Source organism: Thalia democratica, chromosome 3, assembly GCF_965202585.1.
Source record: "Thalia democratica chromosome 3, ktThaDemo2.hap1.1, whole genome shotgun sequence".
Classification (NCBI taxonomy): domain Eukaryota; kingdom Metazoa; phylum Chordata; class Thaliacea; order Salpida; family Salpidae; genus Thalia; species Thalia democratica.
Window position 1 is genome coordinate 76,809,624 of NC_139167.1, and position 11,539 is coordinate 76,821,162.

Here is an 11,539-nt window from a genome sequence, read left to right on the forward strand (position 1 = left end):
GTCGACGTAAGAACTAGCTGCACAGTATTTATAGATATTTAGAAAATTCAAAATAGTAAATAAATTTTTTTTAAAGTACTTGTATTGTATATATCTTTGACTTTTTTCTGTATTTGAAATTCTTTAGTTGAAAAACTAAGAATGTCCACAAAACTTTACGTTCAATTTAGGAAAATCTGCTTTTTGTGTTTTCACAATGCTGAACTTTCTTAAAGATGTATGAACCACGCAGTATCGTCATTTGAAGTCAAGAGTCGGCAAACTGCGCCTCCGATTGTTCTTAATTTTTATTCGAATTCGGCCAGCGAAAGAAAATAAAAAACTTACACTAGATGTTACATACTAAGTTTTAAAAAGGTCTTAGAATTTAAGGGTGATTTAAAACTTTTCTTTGGGTCAATCAAAAACTAGAAAACGGCGGGCTGCGGATGCTTTTACTTTAAAAGTTTCGGGCCTTAAACACTAAATGCTTGCCTTGTTAAATTTATACTAATATTTTATAGTTTAAAAAATGAAAAAATTATATTGACAAGATTTTAGATAAAAACATAGTTATGCATAGGAAAATTCCACACGGAGTAAATATAGAGCAGGGTTTTCTAGAATGTTTGATATTTACCCGTGAGGGATCATTTTAGTAAGATAGAGAGCGATATGCTGCTATGAGTTTTTGTTGAATTTTCTGCGCTAACCTCCCAACTTTTAGCTTTATCAGCCCTATATGCCATATATTCTTAGTATGAACTGTTTATCTCAAATTTTTTTCTGGATTCTCAGGTTATTTGATGTCTTTGGCAGTATATATTTAATTAAATATTTCAATTTATAATAAACAAATTAAACTTCTACTAAATATTTATGTATTTTGTTTATAACAAAGTATCTAAATAGATTTAAGATTTCTACAATTAAAAAAAAATTATTAGACTTAAAAAATTATTTTTAGCCTAGGATTATGGATAGAAAACACATCAAATACAATATAATTGTAGCTTGATATTGATTCAACATCATCTTAAGTAATTACCCAAAATTTTTATCAAAATCTAAAGTTTTTCGTTTTTAATATTTTCAATTTTTTGAAGAACTACACCAAAACTTAAAAGAGTTTAGGCCAGAGTGCTAGGCAGGGTTGCCACTCGGTCAAGAAAAGTCAGGAAAAATTTTTAAAAATGACAAAAGTCAGAAAAAATTTGAAAAAAAGACAAAAGTCAGGAAAAATTTAAATTCATTTTAGCAGAAACACTCTGCAGGTCGCTTCATTTTGATAAACTCAGGTCTAATCAGGTCTTATTTTCTAACAGACTCTGAAAAGTATATATTTTATGGTTAAATTTTTTTTCTTGTCCTGAGGTCAAGTTTACAATTCCCTTTAAATATTTTAATTATTTTTTTTAAATATGCTTTATAACAACCATATATTGTTAATAAATAATTCTTTAATTGTATAGTAAATGAATTGTAACAAGGATAACGAGTTTATTTCTTAGTTTTTTTCTAATCTCACTTTCTTATACTTTATGTAGTTTTAATCTTTTCAAATGTCAAGTTTTATAATACTTTATTCTTATGAATATATTTAAAAGAATACAATAGTAATGTTTAGAACTATTTCACTTAAAAAAAAGTTGCAGTAGTCTTCATTTTATTATTATAAATTAATTGTTAATGGTAATTACAATTAATATTAATTTCTATTGTTGTTAAGTGTAGGCCGAGGTTAATTTTTCTAAAAAAATTCTTGGATTTAATTAAAAAATTCTTCCAACCTGACATTTGTCATAGAGTGCACACAATAAAGGGACTGTGATAAATTATTATTTTTACCTTCAAGTTAAAAATATATATCTATATATATATTAAGGTGTTTAACTTCAGCTGATTTGCTTAACAGTTTTTCATTATTCATTTTACATTTCATTTATAATCACAGTATGTTGTTATTTGGTATAATATCATTGTTAACACTATGTTGCTACTTTACTTGGAATCCTGCAAAAACATCGAAATTCACACTTTAGAAAAAAAAAACCTTGAATTTGGGAAATTTAAAAAAAAAAACCTGGAAAAACCTGAAATTTTGAAGAAAAATCACTAAAAACAGCCTGAAAAAGCCATTGTCTTTTCTCATGAATCTATTTTGGCTCAAAAACATTCTGGCTCTTATCCTACTAGAATTTGCAAGACAAATATTAGTAAGTAAAAAATTTAAATTCATTTTAGCAGAAACACTCTGCAGGTCACTTTATTTTGGTAAGATTAGGTCTAATCAAGTTTTATTTTCTAACAGACTCTGAAAAGCATATTTTTTATGTTTTTTTTTTTTAGTCCTGAGGTCTAGTTTACAAAACCATGAAAATATTTTAATTATTTTCTTTTAAATATGATTTATAACAACCATATATTGTTAATAAATAATTCTTTAATTGTATAGTAAATAAGTTGTGACAAGGATAAAGAATTTATTTCTTAGTTTTTTTCTAATCTCACCTTCTTATACTTTATGTATTTTTAATCTTTTCAAATGTAAAGTTTTTTAATACGTTTATTCTTATGAACATCTTTAAAAGAATACAATAGTAATGTTTAGAACTATTTCAGTGAAAAAAAAAAGTTGCAAAACTCTTCATTTTAATAAATAATGAAGTATTAATGATACTTACAATTAAGTTTAAATTTATTTTTTTGTTAAGTGCGGGCCGAGGTTAATTTTTCTAAACAAAATTTTTAGGCTCATTACATATAAAATTCTTCCCATCTAAGCCTTGGCATAGAGTGCACACAATATAAAGACTATGATATTTTTTTTTCTTTTCAAAGTAAAGAAAAAATATTTTGTTTTGGTGTTTAAGTTCCGAACTTTTTTTGCATAACCGTTCTTACTTATTCATCTCACATTTTAGTTACAATTACAGTTTTTGTCTTTGCTCATGAATCTATTTTGGCTCAAAAACATTCTGGCTTTTATCCTACGAAAATTTGCAAGACAAATATTTGTAAGTAAAAAATTTAAATTCATTTTAGCACAAACACTCTGCAGATCACTTTATTTTGGTAGGCTCAGGTCTAATCAGGTTTTATTTTCTAACAGTCTCTAAAAAGAATATATGTTATAGCATTTTTTTTTTTTAGTTCTGAGGTCTAGTTTAGAAAACTATAAAATTAATTTAAGTATTATTTTGAAATAATATGCTTTTCAGCAACCATCTATTGTTAATGATTATTAATTTTATCGCGTAGTTAATGAGTTGTGACTAGGATTAAAAGAATTAAATAAAAATAACTAATTATAATTAAAAACTAATTAAAAATAAAACAATTTTATTAAATTTGTTGTATATTCACATTCTTATTAACTTTTTTTTTCCTTTTATCAATTTTTTATCTAAGAAATGGCCAAGGCAAATGATAGTGTAATATACTACATTTTGATTTTGGGCCAAATCGTAAAAGATATTAACATTATTTATAAAATAACTATTTACGAGTTTTTATAACATGCAAACTAAGGGAAATCAAAAAAAAAATTAAAAAAAAATATTTATTTTTGGTTCTAATACCATTTGATGAAAAAAAACGAAAAAAAACCTTTATTTTTGGAGGGACCCCATGAAATAATTCCAACCCCAAATTAAATAATTTTTTTTTTAAATTAAAGGCAAAGGTGCGTTCTCTAAAATAAAATAAAAAAATTTAGATAGCTTTTAAGATAAGGAAAATAATTGACATTAAAGTTTTATGTTTTTTGAAAAATTAATAAATTTTCCTATAACAATAACTTTATGCTCGTCAAATATTTGTAAGTAAAAAATTTAAATTCATTTCAGCATAAACACTCTACAGGTCACTTCATTTTGGTAAGCTCAGGTCTAATCAGGTTTTATTTTCTAACAGTCCTCTAAAAAGCATATATTTTATGGCAAATTTTAGTTTTTTTAGTGATAAGGTCTAGTTTACAAAATCATAAATCTATTTTTATCATTCTTTTGAAATAATATGCTATTTAGCAACCTTCTATTGTTAATGATTAATAATTTAATAGTATAGTAAATAGGTTTTGACCAGGATTAAAAGTATTTTTTTTTCTAATTTGTTAAAGTTTAATTTGTTGTATTTAATGTATTTAAATTGTTTTGAAATTTCATGTTCTAAAAAATGTTTCTAGTTGTGATTTATAAGCATAAAAGAAATAAAAAAAAGTAGGAGTGATTTACTTAAATTTTTTTTAGTCATTTTGTCAAAGAGTTTAAGATCACAGTATGTTATTATTCGGTGCCCTATCTATGTTAATACAGGGTTGCCATGCAACTTACCTAAAATTCTGAAAAAAACCTAGAAATTGAGAATTTGGGCAAAAAAAAACTTAATTTTTGGAAATTTTGAAAAAAAACCTGGAAAAATCTGTAATTTTGAAGAAAAATCACTAAAAGAACCTGGAAAATCTTTTTGTCCTTGCTCATGATTCTATTTCGGCTCAAATACATTCTGGCTTTTATCCTACGAGAATTTGAAAGAGATATATCATTGAAATTAGTAAATTTGATTTAAATTTAGCATAAACACTCTACAGGTTACTACTTTTCAACTTGAATTATAATTTTGGCAAACTCAGGTCTATTTAGATTTTGTTTTTGAACAGACTCTCATAAGGATATATGTGACGACTAAAACTATTTTTTTTTAGTGCTGAAGTCTAGTTTACAAAAATATGAAATTTTTTTAAGTATTTTTTTATTAGAACAACATGCTTTTAAGCAACAATCTATAGTTTTTAATTGTATATTTAATTATTAAAATATTACTAAACACAGGATTTTTTTCTAAGCTTTTTTTTTAATCTTACCTTGTTATACTTTATTTAGTTTCAATCTTTTAAAATTCCAAGTTTTAAAACATGTTTTTTCTTATAAATTTATTTAAAAAATAAAAATAACAATTTTTAGTAATATTTTGCTGAAAAATAAAGGCTGCATCACACTTTATGTTAAAAGTAAATGGTTTATTTAAGGTAATTATAATAAAGCTTTACATTATATTTATATTAACTGCTGCCAGACAATAATTTTTCCAAAAAAACTTTGGAATTTAATTACAAAATTCTTCAAACCTGAGATTTGGCATAAAGTGTACACAATAAAAAGACTGTGATAAATTATTATTTTTACCTTTAAATTAATAAGATTTATATATTATGGTGTTTAATTTAAGCTCTGTTGCCTAACAGTTTTTCCTTATTTTTTTCACTTTTTAGTTATAATTACAGTTTTTTGTTATAAATCTATTTTGGCTCAAAAACATTCTGGCTTGTCACCTACGATAATTTGCAAAACAAATATTAGTAAGTAAAAAATTTAAATTAATTTTAGCACAAACACTCTGCAGGTCTTTTCATTTTAATAAGCTGAGGTCTAATCAGGTTTTGTTTTCTAACAAACTCTAAAAAGCATATATTTTATTGCAAAATTTAATTTTTTTTTAGTGCTTAGGTCTAGTTTACAAAACCATAAAATTATTTATATCATTGTTTTGAAATACTATGCTTTCTTAGCAACCATCTATTGTTAATGATCAATAATTTTCTTGTGTAGTAAATTAGTTGTGATCAGGATTAAAAGTAATAGTTTTTATTTTATTTTAATTAAAGTTTATTTTGTTGTATTAAGTGTATTTGAATTTATTTAAATGTCATGTTTAAAAAATATAGATTGCACTTGTGATTCATAAGGAATAATAATGTTTAAAAAAAGTAAAAAACTAGAATCAATTAACTTAAATTTTTTCGAGTCAGTTTGTCTAAGAGTTTAAGATCACAAAATGTTATTATTTAGTGTTATATCATTGCTAATACAGGGTTGCCACTTACCTGGAATCATGTAAAACCTGGAAATTGACAATTTAGGCAAAAAAAAACGTTGTTTTTTTGAAATTTTGAAAAAATCACTAAAAAAACCTGGAAAAACCTTTTTGTCTTTGTTCATGAATCTATTTTGGCTCAAAAACACAATGGCTTTTATCTTACGAGAATTTTCGAGACAATATTAGTAAATAAAAAATTTAAATTCATTTTAGCACAAATACTCTGCAGGTCACTTCATTTTGGTAAGCTCAGGTCTAATCAGGTTTTATTTTCTAACAGTCTATTAAAACATATATTTTATGACAACATTTAACTTTTTTTTAGTCTTGAGGTCTATTTACAAAACCATAAAATCATTTTAAACATGAATTTTAAATAATTTGCTTTTCAGCACCCATTTATTGTTAATAACTAATAATTTAATTATTTAGTAAATACGTTGTGACCAGGATTAAAAGAATTAAAAGAGTTTTTTAATTTTTCGATCTTGTAAAAATTACTTCAGTATCATAGGTCAATTTTAAAGACATTATGTTGACATAAATATTACCATTTATATTTTGGTTGGTAGTTAAAAGCCAAATGAAAATTTATTGAATAGGTTTAAAGATTTTAAAGTCTAGGAAAAGTACGCTACACTTCAAGACTAATAACAACTTCAATTTTTATAATCTTAAAGTAACCATTTTTTTTTGATTTAACTCTTTTTTAATACCTTCTAAAATCTTATAGTCCAACAACTAAAGTGCACAATCAGTAATTATTTATCTCATATAGAATTTTTAGATAGTACAACAGTGCTGTGAGTACCAGAACACAGCTGTAACGTATTCATTATGATTTCATATTGAGTTTATAACTATTTTTATTGAGTACTCAATACTAGCTTTATTTTCAGTTATTTTAAAAATTTAGAAAAACTTAAATTAATACCTTTTAAATTATTGAATACGTAAAACTTAAAAAAATACCTCTTAAATTATTGTGTAAGCTTCTTAATTGATTTTTCTTATTAGTTATTGGTTATTTTCCGAATAAGTCATGTAATAAAACTTTTAGGTTAACAAAAATATTATCAACATGCTTAAACACTTCTTCGTTTTGTGCGCATTTTTAATTGTATGCGGGTCGTGTTCCTCCGCAACAGTGCACGATCTAGATTCCAATACTGACCCCCACTCGTGCGACCCGGACGATTTGCACTGCAAAAGGCTGAGCTCGACCAGAATGAAAAGAATAGAGGAGTTTCGAACGACTCTGCTCGAAAAACTGGATCTGGACAGCGTTCCGAACATCAGCGCCGAAGACTTGCCCAGCCCGGCAATGATCGAGTCCCTGAAGAAGAGGTACGGAATCACGGAAGAACCAGATCAGGAGGAAAGTTCGTCGAACAAGGAGCTCATCATACTTGCGAAACCAGGTTATATTTTGATAAGAAATAACTAATTATAGTTTTTTTATAAATAAAATCTTTAAAGCAGTTGAATAACCAAAAAGAATAAGTAAATAAAATAAAAACTTTAAAAGGAATTCATTTCTTAATGTTAGGTTTCTTATTATAAAATACATTGAAAAAATTTTTTATGTTAAGTTTAATAAAGCGTTACTGGCGATTACGAAATTTATTATGAATTTTAACTTTTTTTTAATTCGTTTTAAGTATGTTTATGTAAATATATTTATTTTATGTTACATACAATGAAACAATTAAAAACTTTAATTTTATAACTTATATGTAACCTATATGTCTGTTTACAAAATTTGCTACAAATAAATTTTAATATTTTTTAGTGAGCAAATCTGAGCGCGAAATGGGAACCACGGGTAGCTACTTTGAGATCACGCAAAATGAGAGAAGCTTCATTGCGAAAAAAGCTTCACTCTACTTGTACGTCAAGCCTCAAGCTGGCAGAACGAAAAACGAGACCCACATCAACATTGTCAAGTACAGGACTGCCGCCGACGGCGCCTCGGAGTTGTTCAGTGGACCGAGACGGAAGGTCAAGCTGATAAGCGACAAGGGGCATTGGAAAAAGTTGGACGTTTTAAGTCACGTGAACAAGTGGCTGGAAAATGAGGAAGAGGAGCGCCGAATTCGAATTTACGCTGAAGATGATCAAATTTTGTCCGTTGACTTCACTGATAAAAACAACCCCTATGTAAGTTTTAGTTATAGTTGTATGATTATACTCTATACACATATATGCGATATATTAACTTTTACAAACTTTATATTTTAAAGTTGTAATATATATCATTTTTGTATAATTAAAAAATGTCTCTTATCAAAATAATTAACTAATACTAAATTTCAAAATACATACAGAGACCTTACATACAAGTTTCGCTGAAAAAAAACCCGATGATTAAAAGCAGGAGCAAGCGCGAGTTGAATACCAGGGACATGACTGAGATCTGCGCAAATAAATTGTTGCAACCTTCTCACTGCTGCCGTCACGATCTCAACATCGAGTTCAGCTCAGTCAACTGGAACTTTGTGGTTTTCCCGAAGTCTTGGAACGCTTACTACTGCTCCGGGCCGTGTCGTTCCCAGGACATGTCAACGATGCGGGGTCAGTTGGTGTCCATGACCAACCAGGTCATAGACAAGGACGCACGAGACGGCTGCTGCACCGCGAAAGAGACCAAGCCGCTCAGCATCATGTACTACGACGGTTTGAACAACATGGTGCATAAAAAGTTGGATGATATGTACATAACTAAGTGTGGGTGCGCATAACTCGACGTAAGAACTAGCTGCAGAGTATTTATGGATATTTAGAAAATTTATAATAGTAAAAAAACTGTTCAAAAAATACTTGTATTGTTTTTTCTTTGACGTTTTGCTTTAAATTTAGTCTCTTTAGTTAAAAAACTAAGAATTTCAACAAAACTTTTTATTAAGTAATAAAAAAAAATAGGAAAGACCGTTTTTTGGTTGGTGAATATGAGCAAGTCAACGTTTAATAAAAATCTTATAAGCTGTGAATTTCTATGCGATTATAAGAAATTTAGTTGGCTACTTTATAAACTTATTAGATTTCTTTATAGCTGAAATGGTAGTTCAAAATTTTGTAGTAAAGAACTTATTGCGAATATAGTTAATACATTTATTTCTATTCATTAGCCTTAGTTTTTATTTCTGGTAATTCTTAAATAGGTTTAATACCTCATTTTTTCCACATTAACAACACAAATCGTGAAAATAGTGAATTACTGCTTAAAAAAGGCTACAGTTGACAGTTAATGACATAAATTGTCCCTTTTTTAGTTCATGATACATAAAAAATCAAACATGAAAAGCTTTCATGATTAAGTTTAGACATTTAAACGAAACCGTTTATTTCAAACCTCTCAATAAGTATTTTGAAATATAAAGTTTCAAAATTTAAGCTTGAAAGCGGTCGAGAACTATAACAAGATAGGTTTGACTTTTATAAGTTTTTATTATAGATATATATTATAATAAAATTTTTCTCTACACTTGTTATGTATTTTCGTTTTACCAATTTTAAATATCTGTTAAAAACAGCTCATCCAATAAATCAATCGCTATTCAAAATAATCTTCTAGATAAAACTTAAACTACAGGTCAAATAAATAATATACACATTTTAATAAAAGTTTTTCTAATATAATTGTTTCTAGATATACTTAATAGTTATACTAAACCTGAAACTTTTAAAAGTTTTAACAATCTAGAAAAATAATAAAAAACAATAAATCTTAAAGCATGATTCACAGTGACGCTGCTTGTCAAATATTATGACAGCGAAAAACGTATAGGTGAATGAATAATAAATAAGCTTTTAACTTAAGAAGCGTATTTGTCTAGTACTTGTTATATCAGTATTCGTAGTAGTTTTTTTTAAAAGTTATTTTAGTTAGAACATAAATTTTAAGTTTTTACAAAAATGGTTGATTGTTATATAGAAGTTATAAAAAAATTAATTTTTACATGCAAGTTGTACAAGATTGACAATAAAATTTTTTTATTCCATTTGAGGATTTATTTACAGATAGCTTTTAACGTTTAGTATAAGCTACAACTTGTTAATTTTTTTTTTAAATTTAAAACACTTTAATACAAAAAAATACAAGTTGAAGTAGTTTTAATATTTTACATACAAACGTGTTTAAAGTATAAAAAGAGATTTTTTCCAAAGAAACAAACTTTAGTTTTTTATTTATCAAAAATATTTTAGTTTAGTTTCTAATGTATAGATATATATATAGATATTTTTACTTTTCAAAATTTTTACTTTTTTAAAAAAAAATTTAAGTTTTCTAAAAATAACGTTAAAATCTAAGAACAGTTTCAAAGCATTTTTAAATAAGCGCTTTAATAGAAAGGTAAAACATTTTTTTCTCTCATTTGTATTATTATTAAATTTTAAGAATACACTAATTTTAATTTATGATAAAACTTTAAACTTTTAAGTTTTTCAGTTTAAATTAGTTTTTTAAATTTAGTAAAAATAAAAATTGGTTACTATACTGTCTTTAGTAAATTTCAACAAGTTTATAAGCAAAGAAAAATAAAGTTTGCTGGTTTATAATAAATATGTACAAACAATAAAACTCCCAGTTCAATTACTAATTTTTCTCGAAGCAATGAAATTATTATTTTACAACACGCTAAAATAATTTATTACTTTTTACAAAAAGTAGCACAAAAGTAAACATAAAATACATTAAAAGGTTAAAGCTGCATTTGTAACAACGACATAGTTATTTTTATAAAATGCTTTTCACAGAAAGCTTTACCTCGTCAATTTGGTGCGTTACCAATGAGCGCAATCTATCAAACAACTCGAAATCTTAAATACGCTTAGTCATAATAATTTTATAAAAATTTTATGGCAAAACAAGTTAAGATCAAAGTTTGGTTTAGTTATATTATTAAACTATTCTATAAAGCTATCGAATATACAAAGATTAAAACAGTATATAGTAGCAATGATTGATATTTTAATGTATGTTTTTTTAAATACTTATTGTGTGTCAAATCTAATTTTAAAAGTTAAATTTAGAAAACTAATTTTCAAAGACTTTAAAACATTCTTTTTTTTAAAAACATTTATTATTTGAAAACGTCAGAGTTGAGATCTATTTTCTAGTTAATTTTATAACAAAACACATTGGCTATAACCACAAAAGTTTGTTTAGTGTCCAGCTTTTTGTAATTGCGTCAAACTGTATCCATGGTGTACCACTCGATAATTGAAACGTTTCATTGTACATTTTAGCTCTTTTGTTTTCATCGTTCAACAAAATTAAGTTAAAAGCTCTAAAATTAACAAATCGGCTACAGCTACACAAATATACAAAATTAAATTGAGTTATTATACGAGGTAAAAATTAAACCAAATTGTTTTATTTTTTTAGATTCATACTGCCAAACAAAAAAATATGACTTTGACAACACTTGTCTGTTTCATATTCACCTTCATAACCGCCACACACAGCTTGAGGTGCCTCACATGCGATGACCCCAGCGACCCCGCATGCAACAACCCGACAACAAAGACGTGCGGTGAAACAGACACTCTGTGCTACACTCTCAAGTATAAAATGCTCGGAGACGGGATGGTGGTGAAGGGGTGCGCGGACAACTGCGAGAAGACGAAGCAGGGAAGAATGGTGAGCACTCTGGAGGAAGATTGTTGCGGATCGGATCTT

General features: G+C 26.6%; 1 protein-coding gene across 1 annotated transcript; it reads left to right on the forward strand.

Annotated features, from left to right (window-relative positions):
- The first annotated feature begins 6,937 nt into the window (after positions 1–6,937).
- Positions 6,938–8,597, forward strand: LOC145832561 (growth/differentiation factor 8-like). Its single transcript, XM_082939875.1, has 3 exons — positions 6,938–7,277; positions 7,649–8,016; positions 8,184–8,597. Exons 1-3 carry the CDS (start codon positions 6,938–6,940, stop codon positions 8,595–8,597), a joined length of 1,122 nt encoding a protein of 373 aa, XP_082796001.1.
- Positions 8,598–11,539: the final 2,942 nt, after the last annotated feature.

Coding starts and splice junctions, on each gene's coding strand:
- LOC145832561 (XM_082939875.1), top strand. CDS start 6,938: ATGCTTAAACACTTCTTCGTTTTGTGCGCATTTTTAATTGTATGCGGG. Junction 7,278..7,648: donor CATCATACTTGCGAAACCAG/GTTATATTTTGA, acceptor AATATTTTTTAG/TGAGCAAATCTGAGCGCGAA. Junction 8,017..8,183: donor CTGATAAAAACAACCCCTAT/GTAAGTTTTAGT, acceptor AAATACATACAG/AGACCTTACATACAAGTTTC.